Source organism: Gouania willdenowi, chromosome 17, assembly GCF_900634775.1.
Source record: "Gouania willdenowi chromosome 17, fGouWil2.1, whole genome shotgun sequence".
In the NCBI taxonomy this organism is placed as follows: Eukaryota; Metazoa; Chordata; class Actinopteri; order Blenniiformes; family Gobiesocidae; genus Gouania; species Gouania willdenowi.
Window position 1 is genome coordinate 16373120 of NC_041060.1, and position 24172 is coordinate 16397291.

At 37.9% G+C, this 24172-nt stretch overlaps 1 protein-coding gene across 1 annotated transcript; it reads right to left on the reverse strand.

Annotated features, from left to right (window-relative positions):
• Window positions 1–3621: 3621 nt before the first annotated feature.
• Window positions 3622–22876, reverse strand: mfsd14a2 (major facilitator superfamily domain containing 14A2). Its single transcript, XM_028472871.1, has 12 exons — window positions 22601–22876; window positions 18007–18102; window positions 13773–13835; window positions 12332–12459; window positions 12135–12249; window positions 11830–12048; window positions 11634–11747; window positions 10362–10433; window positions 8309–8421; window positions 7534–7631; window positions 7135–7292; window positions 3622–6495 (listed from the first exon to the last, which is right to left on the reverse strand). The coding sequence occupies exons 1-12, from the start codon at window positions 22682–22684 to the stop codon at window positions 6283–6285; spliced, it is 1473 nt and encodes a 490-aa protein (XP_028328672.1). The 5' UTR covers window positions 22685–22876; the 3' UTR covers window positions 3622–6282.
• Between the last annotated feature and the right edge of the window lie 1296 nt (window positions 22877–24172).

The following is a 24172-nucleotide window of genomic DNA, read 5'->3' on the forward strand; positions in this document are numbered from 1 at the left end:
TGATTGTGCACAGATTGACAATAAACAGTTTGAAAAATAAACAAAATGCAAACATAACACTAGGAATAACAAAAGCACATACAATGACTCATAAAATACACAAAACGCCAGGAGGAGTTCCCAAATTAACAGACAAAATACACAAAATGAGTAAAATAGTCTACAAAACTACAGATAAAAACCATTTGATCCTTCCTGTGCTAATGCTCAGATTGGTCATTATTCTTAAATGCTGAGATGTTGATATTGTGGCCCTCGGATCAAATAATCACCTATTTGTGGCCCCGCTGTGATAAAAGTTGTTATATCTGTGTACACTGGAGGTTGAAGGACGCTTCCATTCACTGCACCAGTAAATATTCCAGCGTGTGCGTGTTCTCCACTTTTTCCAACAAGTGGATCCTCGTTCACTCCTTTGCACCTAATTGAAGCCTGGAGAGTTAAATGTGCAATGACAGCGACTCTGCATGACAATACATTCCAGCAGCTCGCTCAAACAGTCCATAATAAAGCCCCTTTTCACCCACTCGCCACAAGCACTAATAAGCCACAGGCAGAAGCATGGGAGGCCTTTCTCGCACCTTTGGAAGACCCTGATTTATCACTAAAGCCACTCTCCTTAAAATGTACCCCATCTTTATTCCTGACAGTGAGTTGATCATTTGTGCTTCATGGGTAAAGTCAGCACAGACTGTGAAAGCTGTGGGACAAAAAGCTTCAGTCAGTGCTAACGGTTCTACTGTATGTACATTAAGTTATCATAAGAACATGGCTTTAAAACGACAGTAAATCAGCCACTGTGGTCCAGCACCGCTTTAAGCAACGGGCATGGATTAGATTTAAGAGTCTTAAGAATGATCATCGTCCCAGTTTAAGATGACCCAGCACCTGCTGCCCCACTAGTGCATACATCATCGTATTCCTCTAAGTATTAAGAGAGGCCCAGGCTCAATGCTCTATTCAAGGGAAATATGCATGGCTGATGATTTACAAAGACTTTTAATATTTTATTTATATCCAACATGGTTGCATTCACACAAGTTTTGTTATTCCTTTTTTTTTTTTTTTTTGTACATGCCGAAAAAGGAGACGAGAGAAGCAGTTTGCTTATCTAAGTCCCGTCAAAGCTTGTCTCTCAGGTCAAACAGTCTTAAGTTGTTCTGAGCACAATTTCATTTTTTTTTTGTTGTCCTTTTTTATGTAGGATTTATTCTCATCTGTAGTATTAAGAATGTGATAATAAATAATAAATAAATAAACATTTAACTGTAAAAGTTGAGTTCTGTGATTCATGGGATAAGCAGTTGAATCTAATGCAGTCAATCCATGTCAGTTTTAGTAACCGTTAGGGTTGGGGTCAATTACCGTCTTCAATTACAATTACAATTATCCATGTTCAATTACAGCTTAATTACAAATGACCCGCATTTTTTTTCAGTTAAAATTATTGTTTTTCACATGAAAGACAATTACAGTTATGTTCTCAATCACTAATTATAAATTGTAATTAATCACAATTACTGGGCCTTTAATATGATAGGTCGGGTTTGACCCATGTCTTAAACCAGCTGTAAAATACACAAACATTTGTACCTATCATCTAATTCGTTTTTCATCTCTTGGTTACCTTGTTAGGCTTCCTAATCCATGAAAATATTAGTATTAATATTTTTGGTGTGGGCACGTGAGCCTTTATACCCTTTAATTGAAATATTTTTTTAATGGTAAAATGATCTGCAAAAGAACTGAGGTGGGGAAACTTGATATGAAACGTATTTTAATAATTACCTACGTTAACGAATTTCCATGCCAATTACATTTTAATTATGATTACAACAGCAACATATTTTTCCAAATGCAATTATGTCATAATTGTTATTAATTACGCAATTACAACTAGTTGCGTTGCCTTCGCCAAATTTCACCGCCTTCGCCGCTAAGTTGCGCTGCCTTTGCTGCGCTGCCTCAAGTTCATACAAAGACATAAGATAACGTGCCAGTGTCCGTTTTTCCACATTGAGTGATTTAGGGCCGGGAGTTTAAATTTAATATTTTGTCATTTTTGCCCAAAATTCACGGCTCCGCCCTGAAAACGCCGTAAAAGTTAACAAAAATCCAAAGATGGCTTTTGGTGTCCCACTTCTCTAGTAGATCTCCAGTGATTTTGAACTCCGTCAGTGAAACGCTCTACGAGAAATGCGTTAAAATACGTGAGTGAAAATAGCAATTTTGCAATTTTCAATTCAAGGTTCTGGGCTTCCTGTGTGTTTTCCGGCATGGGCATAATAACATTTTTTACTTGTCTTGTCATGGTCTACTTCTGTCTCAATTTTCATGATTCTAAGATGAATTAATTGTTTTGGCAATTCCAATCTCATATTCCATTTGTAGCTGGGGGCGCTGGCGCGTCAAATTTCTGCATTTTTAAAATCGGGAAATAGCCAGAAATTAGAGAAGCGCGTGATTGAATTTTGTTAGAATTTTTTGAGACACTACATAATGGTTCAGTGGGTGAAAAGTAGGTGAGTTGGTTTCGACACCGGGAAAGAACAAAAGAATAATATTCCAACTCAATAACAATGTTTCCCCCTTTTTGAGTACCATGAACTATGAATTTTGGAAAGCGCAGGGGCATGCCTACGACACGGCAAGGGTCCCTGGTCACTGACGGGCAAACTGGCGTTTGCATGGGCAATGCCCCTTCTCTCGTATTGTGGCCATTATGAGAGCAAGAGGCCCTTCGTCAGCTCTTGGCACTCGGGCCTAATTAACAGTCTTGTCATGCTGTTCTACAGTTACCTTTTTTTTTTTTTTACCAATGTTAGTAGAATTAGAAGTACCTAATGGATATTGATTTTTTTTTTTAAACAGATTAATATACCAATTCTGGTTGTATCAAAGAAATTTAAAAATATCCGTCCATCACTGGTGAAATTTAAAAAATTCATATCACAATTTGTAATTGACTGATTTTTATTTAATCTGACAGTTCCTTAATAACCCCACCAAGTTCCATCCTCATTGGATCCAGATTGTTCATTTCATCGCAATTTTTCAAAAAACATGTGGGTGCCCATACAGTACATCTACCATTGTTGATAGTGGACATTTCTTCCAAGCCATTAAAGTGTGAATGGTCATGGTACTGTGATCAGGATCACTGAGCCAAACAAGGATATTTGGTGCTTGGTGGAGGTTTTTGCTCTCTGAGCCAAACAATATTTAAAACATTCTATTTGTGAGAAAACCAAACTAAATGTAATGGTATTAAAACACTAACTGTTCCTACACAAGAATTGCAAAAGGTGAAAACTCCCAATGGCCTTAAAGCCAATGTATTATTCTATTCCAGTTATGTAGTTGGGGCTGAAATGCTTTTAGGGTTTGCATGTTCACCCCCAAATATGCATCCCAAAGCTGAACACATCAAATCAAATGACATGTCTTAAGATAAACTAATGCATTAATAATTGATACATTTTTTAGTGAAAACATTAAATTTAATTTAACAACCACTAAACTGATGAAATACCTGGACTCCAGGGGGCAAATTGTTTTTAGTGCTTCCATTGAGTTCCCCCCCCCACCCCAAAGTCCCACAGAAGGCAACAAAAACCAATGTATTTTTACAATAAACCTTTAATAAATAGTCATTAGTTTCCCATATTTACATAACCACCACTTTGCCATACTCGTTTCTTGGCTAATTTTAGGCACACAGAGAGGAGGGGTTTCAGGCCGCACACCACATTGTACTAAAAGGGGAGTGGCTAGCAGGTAGGTTATGAGAAATATATAGGACTGAGATTTGCACCATACCACCAAATAGACCAAAAACATGCTCATCGCAGCAAAAATTATATACATTTGCTGCATGAACAGCTGATTTCTACTACATTGAAGGTTGTACGAGTGCATGTGGGCCCTGGTGCAGAATCTTTCCAATTCATGGTTTTGTGGTTTTTGACGTATTCGTTGGTCCTGAAAAAATAACGAAAAATGATTCTCGTAAATCTGCACTAATGACATCCTGTGAAATAAACATCCACCTCTGAAATGATAAAAACTAAGACAGGTTAAGTAAAAACATTAAGGTCATAGTGTAGACAACACGACCAGTTCGACCTGGAACATTCAGTGACTTGTGGTCTACCGGTGAAAGTGGAGGGGAGAAAAAAACAAAAAACAAAAAATATTAAACAACGAGCTGAATCATGGTGAAATGCTTGTTATCAAATGAAGATGAAAACAGGCAGGAAGACATTGGATAACGTACTAGCCAACCACAATGCTGACAGAACCCTCAAATGCCTGCATGATGTTTTTTTTTTTTAAAAGCTATGAAAGCTTAAAAATAGCAATAAAACTTAAATTTCTCAGCCAATGAAAAAAGACTAAACCAAACACCTCACTCAATCACACACATACAATACAAAAAAAAAAAAAAAAACAACATTTTTTTTTTTGGCACTTTAGAAAGTTTTCAGTCCAGATTGAAACCCACTGCTAGCAACACCATCAATAAACCAATGGGTCTATGTTTAAAGAAAAATAAATTAAAACAGGATGCAGCAGCAAAACATCAAAGGGGAAAAAACAGCATTATCTACTGACATGAAATTCAGGAATATGTACAACTCCAGTGCAAAAGCACAGCCTCCAGGCAGAAAAACGCCAAAAGCAGCAGACGCAGGCCTGCCGTCAACTGAAATGTTCAAATCTGTTGCACTTTAACCAGGTTTGACGTTTGGCTGCACGATGGAGTCTAAAAAGCACAATCTATGCTAAATCCTGTCAAATCCAGAGCACAATGCCAGTAGGTGGTGCTGTTTACAGGTCAATCATGTTGAAAGGTCAAGGAACTGTGGCAAGAATGAGAATGTGACGACAAACATGTTTGGATGAAAAAGCCCTAACAAACTAACATTATTAGGCAGTAGGTTGGGAAACATTTGTATGAAACAAAAAGGTGCCGTTTCTGGTCTGATACTCCTTCTCTGAAGTACTCCTTTAGTATGTACTGTACTACTGATGTTCATCACAGAGCTGAAGCGTTTCCACACATTTCCACATCAGAACATAAAAAAAAAAAAAGAAGAACCGAATGAGGAAATAGGCTGTACTTCTACACAACTGTTTGGCAGTTTGAAACTTTTACAGTTCTATAACACAATCTTTGAATATCCTACAGCAGACTGATATTGTGTTAATGATAAAATTTTAAAGACTCAGTGCCAATGGATTGAGCCACGCAGGCTACAAATAGTCCAAGAGCGTTTACAGTTTAAAAAAAAAACAAACGAAAAGATGGTTCTGCAAGTCTTGACTTTGATGGTGACAGATTGTGTGAAAACTAAGTAACAGGAAGGACAATATTACAAAGGAATAAAAAGTGTAACGGCTCCGATGGGAGCAATAGCGTGAGATTACAAAGCCTTTTCAGACCTCGGTCTTCATATAGGTTGCGTAATGCATTTATATATTTTATCTTAAGTCACTTCAAGGCAATATTTGAGTCTCAAAATAAGTCGAAGCACAACTAACCTTCGGTTTTTTTGAACTGTGGTAAAAGTTACGACCCCAGTTGTCCTACGGATCAGAACGATGGCAAGTAAACATTGAAAACGGTTTCTTAATAAAGTGGTCTCATCGCCTCTCAACGAGGAGTATGATATTTCAACCAGAGTCTGGTCCTTTATCAAAGCTTTTTTTTCCTTGAAATATCGCAATTGCTCGACAGTCATTAGGTGTCTGGCAGCGTCTCCCTGTCACAGGCTTCAGTTGGAGCAGCTGTGTAGCGGTCCTGGATAACTCAACACAAACTAAGCACAGGTGCGTGACTAATTGAGACTGAAATGTCAAGAGTTGGACTGAGTAATGTTAACGCTTTAGCTTACTCACTCAATCTAATTCTGCTCCCTTAAGGAGCAGGAAGGACGACGACCTGCTGCAGGTTGCAGGCCTTTTTTTTTTTTTTACAGCTCTAGAGAAACCACAGACTGGAGTCCATCTCAGCTTCACCCAGGAGTAACCACACACACACACACACACACTGAACAGGCCGTTCACGCTCCTTTTTAAAAAAAAAAAAAAAAAAAATAGGGCTGCAGAGAAAGGAGAGCCCAGTTTTGTGCTAAGGACCACATCGCTGCCACACACAAAAAGTCTTCTCTCTCCGACTCTCATCCCTGTGACAAAATGTGTGCAAATGTCTGAGAGGAGAGTGGTGGCGCTCTGAGGGCAGACTGAGGGGATTTCTGGCTCTGCCCTCGTGAGCTGAGGTTATACGCTGCTGTCCTCCAGCAGCGGCTCCTTGCCCTCGGCCCCGCTGCCTTGGGGGCTGTGGGAGTGACTCTGTGCCCCGTTGCTGTGCTTCTTGTAGGCGCCGGGCCTCATGCCGGGCCCAGTGTGCTCCGGGATGAACAGCGCCACCAACAGGGACAGCAACACCGAGCATGCACCGAAGAGGAAGGGAGGGCCTGGGATGATGGCACTCTGTAGAACAAGAGACGATAATAATCAGCAAGTTATTTACAACAAAACAAAAAATCCTGCATAGGAAACAAATACAGGCCTTTTGTTTTGTAATGACTAAGGGTGTAACAATTCATCCATGAGATAAATGAATCTATTTAGATTCCTACAATCCAACTACATCAATCTGTGCTCGGCAAGTTGGCTTTTTGGATGACATTAATCGATAGCTACAATACATGGAAATAACGCATTGGATTTAGGCACAGCAGAGAACATTTTTAATATTAAAGACGTTATGGGCGACTGTTGCCGTTTGTGATGTCACGTGACACGCACCAGCAGGCAAACAAAACGGAGAAGCCGGCGGGCAAGAAATGGATCAATCCATCTTTGGGGTCCAGTGTGTGGAAACACTTTGGCTTTAAAGGAGTCGCTCACTGTGTCGAATATAAACCACCAGGCCTTCACCTGCACTGTACACTATTTCACATTTACACTGGATGCATTATTAACTGTTCAAAATTAACTAATAGCATCCTTGAATCAAATCGCCAACAACGAATCGTGACTCAAATCGTTGCTAAAATGAATTGTTACATCCCTGTGACCTTGTTTAATTTGGAAGACACCTTGAACCGTGTGTGTTTCAATGCTCACTTCGTCAGTGGGGTTGACCATGTTGGTTTTGCCCTCTTTCCCTGAGCCGTCTGTGTCGCTCAGCTCCACATGGAATAGGTAGAAGACAAAGCCATACAGGGCAGGACCCAAACCGTTACAGAGGCCTCGGATCCCGGTGATCATGCCCTGGACGACACCTGGAGCAAACAAAACAAATCAATATCAACAAAAACCTTCTGGTTCCTCCATAGCAGCAAAAAACGTGATTAGAGACATTCAGTTGCTGAGCTATCACAATAATAAACCCATACATAATACCTAAATAGAGTTGAGCAATGTTTTGAGTTTTGACACAGCATGCCCAAAGCTAAGGTATTGTGGGTGTACCTGGAACATTAGCAATGGCGTGGCCTGGTATGAATTACTGTCAACAATTACCTTGTTGGTCAGGGTCTGCATTACGGGACACTATGGCGCTGATAGCGGGAAAAGTGATGCTGGACATGGCTGCCACGGCTCCAGCTGCCCACATCATCCTACAGGCAACAAAGACGAGGCATTTATAATAGTACAAACATTTACAGCCCTCACACTGATAGCACATATTATCCTTTAAGAAATATGAAGTGGATTTGGACCTGTTGAACAAAGTTTTCAGCTGTTATTGCACGTCAAGGTCAACGTGACCTTCATTTAATTGGATTTTCTGGGTATTGATTACCACGCAGGGGCAGTGAGGAACCATGTGGGGATCATTTGGTAGATTTCAGTTGCTTTGCCTTCTGCTGGAGGCCAAAACAACAGAGACTGAAGCTGGTGTGACCTCACTGCAACCAACACAAAACTAATGAGTCTAATAGTTGTCAGGGTCTTAGTCTGCTTAAAATTCACAGACTAAGAGAAGCTCTTGATAAACAGTTTAGTGTTAACGGTAGGCAGTGATTTTCAGTGTTATTTTCAAAATCAAACTCTGTGCCACCTGTTGCACACCATTTGATGAGCTTGTGCTACCCTCTAGTGGTTTGTTGAGGAAATTCAACACAACAATGTGACAATAAGTCAAAGGTTCATTTAAACACATTTCAAAAGGGGAAATAAACCCTTGATTAACACACTGACTCACAGGATTTTCCTTCATTGCATATACTGTACAAACAATACATGTGACACTGAACCCTGTTTCATTAACAAAGAAAAAAGTAAATGACCATACCAGGGCTGAGAGCCAAAGCCGTACCAGGCCAGCTGGAGGATCTGGAAGCCGAGGCCGAGGAGGATTGTGTTCTTGTTTCCTATCGAACGCATCAGGATCCCCAACACCACGGTCTGGGGGAAACGTGAGAAAAGGGAAGACTTTTATTGGCTAGTCAATAGAGCCTCAAATTAAAGCTTTATATGGTAAAATAAAAAAAAATGTGCAATTGAACTGTAAAAATCCAGTTGGCAGTGGCACTCTAGGAAGGATGTGCTAACCAGATATTGTCTCATATCATACACCAACGGTTTCCTTATAGAGTAACAAAACCCCTGCATTCTCCTGACCTGCCTCTACGGGAAAAAATAAAAAATGCCTTGATTATAGGCGTTACTGCTGTAGCAGTAAGACACGGCCACTTAGTCAGCCCACACCGCTGTGCACAGAGACAGAAGGTAATGCACACAATGATCAGACATGCAAATACCAAAGGCATGAAAAAGGTGACCAAAAAAATCCATCTGAGGGGGGTCTGGGGGGGATCCTCCCCCAGAGAAATTTTTAGATTTTAACACATAAATCAAGCAATCTTGAACACTCTTCAGAGTACAAATGTCTTCAGGCCACTCAAGTTGTGGTTTGTGAAAAACAATAAAATATATACATATATATGAAGAATTGTGATGTTAAAGTACTCAACATTTTTCTGATGAAATTAGAGACTTTGCTCACTGAGGGCTGTGATTGGGGGAAACCCTCCTCCCAGCTTTTATAGGAGGGGCGGAACCAACAGTGAAAGATCTAAAGAATCCGTTTCAACAAACAGCAAAACTCAATTGTAATAGCTGGAGTTCAACCCTTAGAGGCCAGTAACTCACATTTTACAACTACATATGCAAAATTAAAATACTTTTACTAAAATGTGAAGAGTGGGACTACGATTAATAGACAGCACTACTTAATATCCAAATACATATGTATTCAGCAGAAAAAAGAATTGGATTTGGGGTTTAGTTACTCTTTAAGCAAGAGCAGTCGTAAAAATGTTTACTGGTGTTAAAAGCTTTGCTTTGAGTTTCACTGATAGAATAGCTCTATAGAAACACATGCTACTGTTAAATTAATACTCGTGATTAATATAAAGAAGAAAAAAAAGCATAAAAACTTGGGCTTCTGATTTAACAAGCCATCATAAAAGCTTTAGATTGTTCACATGATCAAGTTAACTTCATCATAAATCCTCTGATGGAGATTTACTCAAGATAGTGATTAGCTTGACGCTATATTTGTCCTGCTTTGTTAAAGGGAACCTGTAGAAAATTTGAATTTCAAGCTCTATCAAAAGATCATAATATAATACTGGACATTTAGCAAGGTAAAAGTTGACAAAAATGCTTGTAAGCAGCCAAAAGTGCTACGACCGACTTTCAGAGGGTGTGTTATCATCACGAGTCACTGCATCACATGACATGCAGTTTGAGCTGAAGTGGGCCACAAATTAGTAAAAAAAAAAAAAAAAAAAAAACAGAATTTTAATACTAATGTGCCCTAGTTTTCACTTCCACGTATAAGAGTTTGAAAGGCACTGACAATAATCCAAGCAATAAGTGACGGTATTAGTCCCTGTAAGATCAACATTTAAATACTTGATTTTGTGACCATTGTTTAGTAATTTAAAATAATTTTGTGGGAAAATGCTAGAATTCAGAAAAATGTGTTATTTGAACAATTTACAATAAAATAAGACTGGCGACAACTTCAATGTTTGGTAATTAATGCAATTATTCATGTTTTCTCTTCCATTCTAACTTTCATCCTATGGGCCAAATTGGATGATCTAAAGGGCCAGATTTGGCCTACACGCCTCAAGTTTGACAAAATGGATAAAGTCACTGCTAGAATTATCATTTTGATGGAATGGATAGACCATATATGCTTGTACATTATAAATGTAAATTGTCTTCAAAAAAAGAAATAAATTCAGTTTGGTAGGAAAAATATGTTTGTTTGTTTTGCATGAAAACAAATAACTACAGATGATCTCTTCCATTAAAGTTCTTTGTGTTTGTACCTGAGCCAGTATTGAGAGGATCCCCACTACGGCGATGAAGGCAGCCACCGTCTCTGGGGTGAAGCGAATAACCTGAGGGCGAACGATACAGGTTAGGACTTGAACCAGCATAACAAACTCATTCCAAGTATCGGAGGCCGTTTATTTTGTTTTACAACTCTGGCTTTTTCACAAAAGGCTCCTGCAGGTGTGTTTAGCCCAAATACATTGTCGGCCAGCTTCTACAAAGGGAAATAAAAAAAATTCCCCTTGGTCGATAAAATAGGCTGCAGGGCGTGGTAGGCATGGTTGGTCTACGATAACACCAACTATACCTTCATCAAAATGCAGGAGCCTGTTTGTGACAGACCAGCCAGACTGGTTCATCCAAACATGTTGACACAAACTCAACCATCTTTAGTTTGTACAGCACATTAAAACTACCCTATACCTTAAAGGGTACAATGAGCAGAAAAGCATTTGTATGAACGCCCAGTCATTGCTGTGCCACCTCATCCTCTCAGCTGACTGATATTTGTAAAATGTTTTTTCCTTTTAAAAAGTGAAAAAGTAGTAAAGTGTGCTTCACTTATTCCTATTAATTAGCAACTAAGCAAGTTAATGCAACAATCATTTGATTTTTGCAGCAACAGCAACCAAATCCAGTTTATACCTCCCATTGATTTTGCATCAAGTCAATTTATTACCTTTTAAAGTTAACTGAGTAGCCACAGAAGTCCGGCCAGCATACATTTCTATATCAAATAAATGTTCATACCTAGGGAATTATTTAACAATGGGAATTATATCTGGTTTACAGGTCCTACTGAATTATTTTCTTTCCTTGGTGGGGAAAATGTAACCCCCACATCAAAACACTTTTGGTCACCAAAATTGGAGCCTCAAAATTCTAATTGTAAAGTCCTACCTGCTTTTATTTGCTGTACAAAAACATTTTGACAGCACTTAGTGGTTTTTCATATTTTATGTTAAAATGATATCGGAAAACAATTAACATTTTATTCATTTTTATTTGGCACATTTAAAAATAATATTACAGGAAAGTTTTCTGCAAATGCAGTGGTTATTTTCACATTCCAAATAGGCCTACATCATGTGGCCGTAGAGTAAGGTACAACAGTTTTCATTTAGCCTTCACTGTTGGCTTACTGTTGTGTGGTAATTTTTCTGAACAAAATTAGCTTCCTAAAATGATCGTCCCCTTTCACAAATCTCACCCAGTTCATACCAACAAAACAGAAGTCATGAATTATTGAGAGAAGAGTGTGCTACCTGTCGGAGGTAAAGGAAGAAGCTGGAGTATTGGCCGGCCTCTGGGAGGTAGGAGAGAAACACTGTGATGCAGATGAGGAGCACTGTGGAGTCTTGTCCCACTTTTCGCAAAGACTGGAGGAAAAAAAAAAAAAAAATAATAAGTAGAAAATAGCAGCAGAAAAATAACAATAGCGTTCTTTGTATTCCGGCTCACAGCAAATGGGTCAGCTTGTTCCCAGGAGATGGGCGCCCCCCATGATGCTGGCCTCATCTTCTCTGGCAGCGACTCTGGCACAGCCACCAGGATGAAGCAGATGTCGAGCAGGGCGATGGCCGTGGCCAGGATCACCACTAACATGTCACCGTAGGCCACAGACAGGTAGGCTCCGATGGCCGGGCTGGTGACCAGACTGGCTGCAAAGGTAGCAGACACCTGATGGAAGGTGCAATGAAACATGAATAAGCACGGAGCGTTGGTATTAATGTCAGACGTGGAATGTTATTCATGGATCTCCTCACCAAGCCGTACGCTGTGCTCCTCTCATGCTCCTGTGTGATGTCTGCTACATACGCAAAGATCACTGAGAAGGTGACGGCGAAGACACCAGACATGGAGATGACTGCAAAATACCACCTGAAACAGGAAAGTCATTAGCTTTGGGAAAGTTTATCTTAAAAAGTTTTCGTATAACACCATTGTAGCACTGGAAACTCACCATGGGCTGATCTTCATCAGTGGAATGGGTGCACACGTGAAGAAGACCGTGAGCAGCAGGAAGGACTTGCGTCCCCATACATCTGACAGAGCTCCGATTAGCGGAGCGCTCAGAAATGATAACAGACCCTGGGAAAAATAAAAGGACAACGCACTGGAGATCCATGACATATTGATAGACCATTAAAATATAGGCCGTGGCTATCCGCACGGTTGCCGTATCAATTTACCAACATTCTATCCATACGCAGCGCCCCTATTTGACCAGTTTAGGTCACATGATAAGTCAGTCATTGGTCAGTTTAGGTCCCGTGACTAAGACTAAGCCTGACCCTAAAAATTGTTGCGATATTGGGTTATAACCTAACTCTAACCACTACGTACGTGTACTTCGGTAACCGTACCAATAGCACCGGGGGTTGTCCGTATGGCAACCGTACAAATAGGCACTTTCTAAAATACATAGCACACGTTAGGCCTGGGCCGATAATCGATAAATCAATTAACCGGACGGTAAATAAAATGAACTCAATAAGTTTGCCTGCCTCAGTATATTGACATATTCATATGTATTTGGCGGCGCGCCTGTCGGCTGCAGAGGCTAGTGTTAGCAACGGATATTAAACAGCAGATAACTAAGTCAGTTCTAATAATTTCTCAGTGAACCTACAGCGTAATTACTCTAAAATAGTATACCACCACCAGGCAATCTTAGATTTAGGCAAATCAAAGTTATAGTCGGTAGATGCGGCAACTCTGGACCTACTACGTAGCTTCAGATTGCTACGCCGGCGACACCCAGCGGCCTGTGAAGCAGCGGAGCATCTTACCCGCGATGTCCGCCAGCGGAGGAGACATAAGCGGTGTGATCAGAAGAAGAAGCGGGGATGCTGAGCATGGCCAGCAACCAAGCCAAGTCTAGCATTTTGTTTTCCTCATCTTTCGCCTCCAAACAGGCTGGATGACAAGAGGGTTCACCCTCAGCACCTGAGCTGAGGGTGAATATTGTCCAGCAAAATCTTTTATATCGGCCCAGGCCTAGCACAGGTCATTCAAAACCACAGCCTGGGCATTGTACCACTGGACACATGATGGATGATAAATAGCAACCACGATAAACAGCAAAGTAGTTAACCCTCTTATCATCCTTGGGATCAATTTGACCCCATTCAACGTTTATCATTCAAAAAAAAAAAAACAATAGTTGGCTTCATTTTTTTCTTTACATTTCATGACTTTTCCTAATTTCATCGGTGCAATTAATTAACAAAAAAAAGGCAACTTGACAGTTTAAAGGCTGAAGGATCTTAATCTTTTACATCAAAGTCTATATAAAAAAAATTAAACAAAATTAAGAGAATTAAAAAAATACTATTGTTAACACAACATTAATACAATTCAAAGAGCGCACCATTGTGTTTAGGTGCACAGAAGACGCTTACCTTCACCCCATGAATTAATCCATTCATCAGGAATGTGTGTTGGGGAAATGTCTGGTGTAATACCTTTTGAATAAACACACAGAAAAACAGATGTACTTTGTACAACGTACACAGATCATAAACCACAATTTGTCTTAATGCAAAATTATAATAATCCCAAATGCAACAACAAAAAACAATAAAGAAACTATTCATGAGGCTTTTCAAAACTTCCAGAGCATTATGTAGATATTTGAGCATATTTTCTAAAATTATATTATTATTGGTTCAGGATCAGACCGCAAGCACTTTGATGTTTTTTCTTTCAAATTGAAAAGATGACCCCTATTTTACCCCTCAACCAAAAGCAAAATCTCTTTGGAATGGATATTAAAGTGTTATAACAGGAACAGAGTCACATGACTGCTTCCTCATGTGGGTGCTTAACTCAGAACTAAAGCATGTTTATGAATATACCCAACTCCTAAGGCAACCATTTCCTATTTGGATGGTTGAGAGAAAACGTGAGAATGAACGTGAGCAACAACATGTTCTTAGTTGTCACACAACCTAAATAGTTCCCTAAACTGGTGTAACGACCAGTTTCAGTGTGTGTGTGTGGTCATAGAAGTTATTCATGACCACAGCTTAAATGAAAGCAATGATTACTTCTGTCACAAATATGGTTCTCAAGTTGCAGAGCATTTTCTTTTTTTATATGGAATTCATCCTGGTACCAATGCAGTAAATGTTCAGTGTGTGGTGGAGAAAAACAATATCTGCCTCAAACTTGGAAACACTTCAAAGCTCCACAATCGGGAAAATATTAAACGTCGTTTAGAGAAAGGATAGGCAAACCAAACAACCAAATCATTTACAGATGTGTTGACTCAAAGCAGTGAGGCGTGACGCATAAGCTTCACTTCAGTCCTATCTCACTCTCACTGTACTGTTACAAATGGGCCATAATGGTATCACTTTTCAGCAAGTAAATAATATGGCAGTGGCCAGTGCACTCATTTTTGGGGCAGCGAGACACAGGGAGGGGGTCCCCAGATGCCTTTAGGAAACTAAGAATATTTTCTGAACATTTTTAGCCCATTTTTACCCTTTTTCTGCAACTCCAACAAACTTGCCATACATTTACCTATTTTCATCACTTTTTCATGCCATATTTTTGCCCTTTTTAATACACTTTTGCTACATTACTCCCACCTTTCCATCAAATTTGAATACCTTTCCTGCACATTTTTCCACTTTCCAGACTTTTTTGGCACTTATAAACCCTTTCAACCACTTCTCCCACCTAATGTCTCTTATGTTGATTCATTATTCTCACCGTATTTCATGCTTGTTTTTGCCAATTTAACCACATTCACGAATTGTCATGCCCATTATTTGCCAGTTGCAATCAATTGTTCCTACTTTTTTCAGCCACTTTTAAGCCAATATTGACACTTTAAACCCTTTTACTGTCCGTTTTTGGCTACTAATTTGCAACTTTTAACCAATTTCTGTGGTTTTTAAAAATCCCATTTTACCACCTTTTCCACCATTTTGAACCCATTTTCTTTCTGATTAAAAGAACGATTTACATCTATAAGATGACTATATACTATGGCACAAATAATACTAAACTTCCTGGATAAGATTAAGTCTTCCTACAATCCGAAACCAAACAAGTCACTGTACTTAAAAATAAGCAACTTTCCATTATGGCTCTCTTTAACTAGCACAGAAGTTTTACATTCATTTGGCAGGAGATGATTATGTTCGTGCCACTCCGTCATCTCATCATTTCATGATATTTTGTAAAGTGTTACAGAGTAAACACAGATTTGATCATGGTAATGGATCCATTTAATTATTTGAAAAATCTGCATTTGAGAAAATTGTCAATGAGGAAAACCTCAAAATGTATGGTGGAAAAATTGAAAAATTATGCGAAAAGATTGATGCCACATTTACAGATGTGTAAAAAGCTGAAAAATCAACAATGCAATAATTAAAAAAAGAAAAATATTCTGTTTAAAAGCAACATAAGCTAACGCTGCCCTTTTATTATAAAAAGAAGAAAATAAAAGTTTTTGCAGAATGCTATTTTTAAAGTATGGCTACTTTTACGCACACAAAATCTATCGTGAGCTTAAAGTCCACAGCAGGGAACAGTCCAAGTGTCAATGACCCTGGAACTGGAAAACATTGCTTCTGTTTCCAAACTCATTTGGACAGTATGTGAAAAACTTGTGTCATGGCTGAAAATCCCCAATCTTCCTGTGGGACCCTGTTACCCAGCACACACAAAGCTTGGGGCCGTGTGTTGCTGCTGGATACTGGTGAAGCAGGGCTCTTACTGGGAGCAGCCAAGCACTCCTTCTCATCTTTGAGCACTCTGATTAGTCCAAAATGCAAATCCTGCCTCTGCCCAGGGACGGCGAGGGCGATAAACCCCTGACTAATTAGTGCTTAACAGTTGCACAGCCACCTCTACAAACAAGAGGCTACAAATGAGCTGGAGTTGCATAAGCCAGTCTGGCACAAATCATATGGTCTGCAGATGTTTGCTCAACATTTGCTGAGATAACAGTTATTTCCTGATGTCATTTATCCAAACGTAAATGTTATGTAGACATATATATAAAAAAGATACAATTTAGTTAAGGCAGATTTATGCTAAAATAATTAAAAGAATGTTAACCAAAAATAATTTATAAACAGCCTGCGTCAATATGTGAAACATTATGCTGAAGAAATAGGAGAAGGAAGATTTCGTACAACCAGGAAAAGATGGATGCGGAACTCAGGTCGGAATTGTCCATGCATGAAGCAATTAAAAAAAAAGTGTTCAAAAAATATAGTGAGAATAATTCTTATTAATGGTGCTGTTCGTTTGCTACATTTGTAAATTTGTATTTTGGTATATGTTAACTGTGAATTTGTGTGTTTTTTTTCTTTTCAAAGGTCATTTGTAAGACTTTGTAAGGTGAAATGAAGAGTTTGTTAATTATTGTAATGAGAAGCTACTTAATTAACAAAAAAGAAATTCATGGGTAGAGGGTGGGATTAAATAAGTATGTACTTCCTCCCACTCATTTTCAAAAACGTAAAATGAATTGCAAAATTGTGTTGAGAATCTTTGTTTTGTTTTCTTTCATTCTTATGATATTCTGTTTACATGTTGAAAATTAATTTAAAAATCAAATTAGTTGTAGCTGTATTGTGGTTTCTTTAAATAAGATGCAACAATGACTGCTTTCCTTTTCTTTGTTTAATGCAATTATTTTTATAGAGGGGGAAGATGTTATAAAGCTATACTTCTTTCTGCTCCTTTTCATTCACGTTTTCCCCGAATGTTGACGTAAAAGAAATTTGTTTTAAAATGCTTTGAATGAATTAAAGAGATGACTTCCTTTAGTTTTGGTTTCCTTGACCATTGAGCACATGCTGTTTTATCCATTATTATTATTATTAATACACATACTTTACAAGTGCTAGTGATCTGACAAAGCAAACAGAACTTGAATTTACAGTAAAAACTTGCTCTACTGATACTTGGTTGGTCAATGCAGGCCGAGTGATCCCAACTCACCATGTCATTATGCTACATTTAGTCATTGTTAGTGACACTTGAAATATGATCACTTCTTCAGTTCTACAATAACTTGCCTTTAACTATTTGCATGCTCAATGATTTTTTTTTTAATGTATCTTGCCCTGGCAAGTGTACAACCTAATATTGCATATTAAATGGTTCTCCCCCCACATAAAGATAAATATGTCCATTTTTTTCTCCCAATGTGCATTTACAGTTTATTCCTCAAGCTAAAACTGTTTTATCAAAGTTATAATAATTTACAAAGTGTCATGATTTAAATAAAATAAAACACTGTTTTATCCATTATTATTATTATTATTAATAAGCTGTAGTGTGGATTTTCTTATAAATTATCCATTTTAAGAGAGTTTGTACCAGTGTGACAACACAAAAACAGGGATACTAGTAGCTTACCACCACTCACTGTGTGTGTAGTGAAAGAATAATGCAGTATAAAGCGCTTTGAGTGTCTATGAAAGACAATACATAAATCCAATGCATTATTATCCAAAGCATCCTATTCAGCTATTCCGCACAAAGCAAAATTTACACGGAAAAAATGATTTGATAAATCACTATTTTTCAGTTCCACAAACTTGAACCAGTGGGTGAGTTTGTAATCAAGACATAATAGTGGGTCAAGTGTGCACGGGTGCTTACCGTGAGCATTGGAGTGGTGAGGAGACCCCATGCAAAAAACTCCAGGAAGATGACCACCACAGCATGGTATACACTGGGCTCCCCGATCCCCTGAGGCTACATGCAGGCAGAGACAAGGGAATGTAAACAGAGGATCCATCAACTGACAGACAATAATTTCAGTGCCACATCTGTGCCTGTTGATAGAAAAATCAGAGCTTAAGTTGAAATATCATTAAATCCATCAGTTGCCTCAAAAGACTGTGAGACCATTTGAAAATTAATTAATAGTTTCGAACAAAGGAGTTTTGTAACAAAAAATTTCTCAAGCAGATTAAAGATGCGCAAGTCATGATTAAAAATATAAATCAGATCAAACACAAAAAGTAAGAATGACCAAACGATTACAAAAACAACAATCGAGAAAAAACGATTATTAACAATGTTAAAAAAAAAAATCATGTTTTATTCGCTAAAAAAACAAGTGTTTTGTTTTGTGCAAAAGTGAACATAATTAATTTTAGTGTTTGAAGGATTTTATTTGTTTTTTGTACAAAAAATAAATAACTTTTTGGTTGACAAATAATCGTTTCAATAATCGTGATTTCAATTATGACTAGAATAATCGTGATTATAATTTTTTCTATAATTGAGCAGCCCTAGTTTGTATATTATGTAATGAATAATTCTTTGAATTGAATATGTTTGCATTGGTTATCTAGTGCAAAGCAGGACAAGCATTACAAATCTTGGTTGTTCTCTTTGGTGAAATCACATTCAGCGACGCAATGTGTTGCCTTGGTAGTGCTGACAACTAGGAGCGTTCGTTTTTAAATGGTTTAAATTGCTTAAGATGTAGTTGTGTGTGGCTCAATATATGTAAAAACAAGGAATTTTCCCCCCTACCAAGAAGTTTATTCATACTTGGGATGTCAGGCATTGTGCTGCCAACTAACAAAATGTTTTTACAGAATTACTCTATAGTTCAACCTAACTCAACTCAAATAAAAATGCTCATTGCATAAATTTACAGGATTACGTAGAATGCACCAATTAAGGAAAATACACAAACCACGACAGAAACATCTTAAAGAATTCTATAGCAATGGTGCAAAGTTTCCAAATCCAATAATATTTTATTTTGTAAAATATCTCTAACCGTATTGTATGCTCTTGCTTGTACATTTACTAGAGTGTAAAGGTGGCTAACGAACTAACATATGCCACAGTAACAGGAAACACCTTTGAGTCTTGTGATTGGTTATTTTTGTACTGGTTTTTGAAAAGCCTTTATTTTCAATAAAACTGTTTATTGGTATTCAGATTGAGTCTGAGCCTACACTGATCAGCTATAACACGTGACCTCTAAAGGTTTAGCAGCAGATTCTACACAGTGATCAATTGGGGGCATGCATCAGTCAGACTTGTTTGTCTATCCAAGAGATGCTGGTTTGAATTGACTTTCAGGAATCTTAAATTACAAGTCAACGCCTTAAAATTTGATTGCTATCCTCAAACAATTCCCACACTTTGTAGCAAAGTGCATCGTCCTGTATAAAAAGACTAGTGGCAAAAACTGACAGATGTCACAATGAAGCAACAGTCAGCATTTGTGCTTCACTTGTTTGGGTTCATGATTTAAATCTAGTGTTGCAATATAAGTTAGAAAAATTAATAATTTCAATAGGATTAACAATGATATTTTTGCTCTTCAATTATGAATGAGGAAATGTAGTGTCAGACACGAATGGAATCTGAGCAGGACTGATGTTTCAGACATCATCCTCAGTTCTTGAAAGAGGATGTTGGTTTACCACAAGAAGAGGGTGAATCTGAGTTTGAGAAAAAAAAAAAAACAACCAGCAATAGGTTTTTTATTGTAATACAATTATTTTTAACTGCAACGTTTTGTGGAAAGGTTATCAGCACACAACCAGGTTCACGGTAAAATGAGGAACTTTATCTGTATAATAATAAATCACCTATGCATTTAGAAACATTAGCGTTCATAATTGAGCGTTCAAACCTGTTATCTTCTACAGCTAAATGTTGAAAGGAAAACATTAATGGCTCAGTGGTCAGAATTGAGTAACATGATAACTGATGAAGCAGGAGCTTAAAGAGATCCACACAAGACTTAGAGGTGCTGAAACCAAAACCGAATAATATGAACAACAACAACCATCAATACTCTTCATTTGGTAGCTTCAAGAAATTCCTAAAATATTTTCAAGCATTGCCAACTGATTACACAACACACACCCTGACGTTTTCTTAATCTTTGTTTTTTAGGAGCGAGCAAAACGATCAAAAATAACCACCATCCATACTGTGATAGCATGGTGACAGCTTACCTGCAAAATTGAATGAAAGTGTTTTGAAGACTTAAAGTTCACAATGCAAAAGTTCTTCATACATACTTTACAAGTGGTAAAGACAAAGCAAACAGCTTTAATTTACAAAAAACTTGCTCTACTGACATTTGGTTGGTCAATGCAGGCCGAGTGATTCCAACTCACCATGTCATTACGCTGCATTTAGTCATTGTTTGTGACACACTTGAAATATGAACACTTCTTCAGTTCTACAATAACTTGTTTTTATCTATTTGTATGCGCACTGATTTTTTAATGTATCTTTCCTGGTAAGTGTACAACCTAATATAGCACATTAAATGTTTTTTTTCCCCCCACATCAAGACATACATGTCCATTATTTATTGTGGCTACTTCAGCACTAGAGAACCCTTTTGGATAAGCAAAACATGTTCAAGAAAAGCTTAAAGCTGATATCCGGACTTTCTGAGAAATGTCTCAATGTCCCGCCCTAAACGGACTCACTTGCTCCCACTGCCTCTGCAATCTACCAGAAGCCACGCCTCTACGTTTCTGCATGTGCATCGTGGGACATAAGATCGCACTGATATAGGTTTATGGGTCAGGTAAGAGCCAAAATAATATTCACCCGTTTGCTGTTGTGACCTTGTTATTGCACAGTTCCGCAATCACTTTGATTGACAGTCTCAAAAACAGGAAGTCAATGCCTATTGGCTGGGCGATCACGGTGCTCGTTTCCTTTTGTTTAGGGGTCTATAGGACGAAGGCAAGACTTATATTAATTAATGTAAATGAACGACCACCGGCAGCAAACCATAGTAAAAGACTAGTTAGCTATTTTTTCGCATTTCAAAAGAATCATACATAAACAAAGATTTCTCAGAAACTCCAGATATCAGCTTTAAACCAATCCTGTCTCTTAATATGGAATTACATTTGTCAGGATGACAAAATAACTTCAGAAATTTACTTGTATGAATTGTAGCTTACATGTCCCACTGTTTAATTCAACGTAAGAGCATATGAACGTTTTAAAAAATAAGGCCTAGAGTGTGCATACATATTAGATTGTGCTTAACCAAACAAAGCAACTGGTCCAGAAAGCACTACACATGCATTTTAAACTCACAAATAATACCTGTGAAATATTCCTTGGGAAGGAATCAGTAAGTATGCAAATATAACAAGTCCGTACTGGATAAAGTCACTTTCAATGAACGAAGCAGAATGAATAGTAAACAAAGTCAGCCAAAGCTTTAACAACTACAGTCAATGTTTAAACTAAGTCAGGAGTGTTACCCAACATCACCCTGCCAGGTGTTCAGGTTTAGTTGGTGTTCCGTGTAAATGGTGATAGACTTTTAGACCGCGTCGCTGAAAACTATTGTTCTTTGCAAACACATGGCTGCATTGGACACTGATGGATGACTAAAGATTCTGTTTATCTTGACATTTGACGGCAGCATTCAAATAGATTATCGTGACATCACTACACGAGCTAGTAGCGTTAGCTTCCGTGATTGTACACCCGCTTGTTTTTGTTGCGACATAGCAAATATATATATTTCGTAAATTAAATTCGAGGTACTCAAATTGCTGTAATGACATTGCAAATTATAGCGTTCTTATAATTAACAGTTCTCGGAACGAGTTGGAAGTTGGCCATTAGATAAAATGGACACCAGTTGAACTATGCCACCGGTTTTTGACGTCTGGCCCAGAAATAAACTCAAATATCAACTAACTTACTCTTCTGCTGGTTAAGAAGCGACTGAATGTAATTCATACATGATCTAGCTCACACGAATATAGGTAAACATACGTGCAGACCAAATTAAACACAGATGCTCATCAGCTAACAGGAACAAGCTATACAATATTTAAGCAATAAAATGTATCATTAACAGTTAATCTTCGGCAACAATAACAGCAAATATGAAGAGATTGATTCTGTGAAATATTAGCTTTAACAAAGCAAAATTAGCAAAGAGATTTGCCAGCTAGCGTTACCTGAGCTGACGTGTAAACGTATAGGCCAAAGCTAGCACACACAGCTAGCGGTGTTAGCCACTTAGCTCCTGTGCTGGTACCGTTAACAGCAGCGGCAGCCCAAAAAAACCTACGAACTAACAACTGTCCTGAAAAAAACAAAAAAACAAAACAAAAAAACTTTTCCACCATTGTTTCTACACATAAACAACCCAATATCAACTCTGTCTACAGCCAGTTTGATTCAATGATGCGTCAAGTTAACGAAACTATATAAATATTTAACTCACACTTCCTCCATCTTTTATTATAATTTTCTTAGCAAGAAGAATGCTGCGGTTCAGCCGCTTCTTCTTCTTCTTCTCTCCCGTCATTGTTAACTTATGTCCATTCTTGGTGTCAAAGGCTCATCGCTGCGTCTGTCCAGAACTAAACGATGATGTACTGAAGGCCACCGGGACCATCACAGTCAGAAGGCTACCGGGGAAGCTAACGGCGAGCTAACTGCATGATGACTTCTCATCTCCGCCTCACTTCTGCCCGTCTTCCTGAACCGAGCATCATCCCGCCCCTTCAATGCAATGACGCCCCGCCATTGGCTGTTCGCTAAAAGAGGAAGACGCACACCGTTATTTTAATTGGCTGAGTTAACATCAAAGCTGATGATTCTCGCACAGTTATTTGTTAATCACACCGCGGTAACAAATAGGAAACGCCCTTTTATGGAGGGTGCCTGTGTTTATGAAGAAACTGAACAAGATGTTCACTTCTTCTACGCACCTTTACCTATTATAGTGATTCTTCAGCAGATACCAAACCCCATCTTTTATCTGGTACTATGACACATGTCTCGATAGATGCCTACGCCATTACACAAAAACCCACGATCATATGCTTTACTGATAGGCTATGCTAAGGCAGTGTTTTTCAACCTTATTTGAGCCAAGGTACATCTTTTCTTTGAAAACAATTCCAAGACACACCACCTCATCATCATTAAAAAATGAAACTTTGTAGCCTATATCAACATTATACAGTCATTCTAATCAAAGTGTCTTGAATAGGAATCAAACAAAAAAAAAACAAACGGGTTTTATGATGTTTCATATTTCTACTTTCTAATAAAAAAAATTAACAGTCTACATTAATGTTTTTATTAGGAATCAAATACACAAAAGTGTGAATAAAAAAAAAGTGTAATTAACGATATGCACTATGCAGTCATTCTTATCAAAGTGTCTTTAATACAAATATAAAACAAAACATTCAATATGATTAGAACTACTGTTTTGTGTTATATAATGTATTTAATATATTATATAATTTTATACTATGTTTGCATAACATTATAAATATATTATAATTACAATTTTTAGACCAATTAGAAATTGAATAATTTTCCACAGCACACCTGACGATCTATGACAAAGGATCCATTTGTTCATATTCTGGAAAAATTGGGTTGGTCTTTTGTTTTTAGCATGACCAAGTTCATTAATGTGTCATTTCTTTATGGCTGCAGACAAATGGAATACTTTAAATGAGCTTGACACTTTTTTAAGTGGCCCATGAATATGGATTGATGAAGAAATAAGACATAAATACTATGGACTGTACTTCTCAGATTTCTTTTAGTCCCTTTAATAAAGGGAATGACATATTAGACATGACCAGACACTGGTCACCTCATGAAAAAATCTATTTGTGTGATTAATTCCCCTAAAGCTGTAAGTCTGACAGCACATTGGTGGTTTGTTGTTATTACATTGTGGTGAACATAAATTAAAGTTGGAAAAAGATGTATTCTATATGGACCTAACTACATTTAGCATAACAATAAAAAACAACAAACACGCTAATCT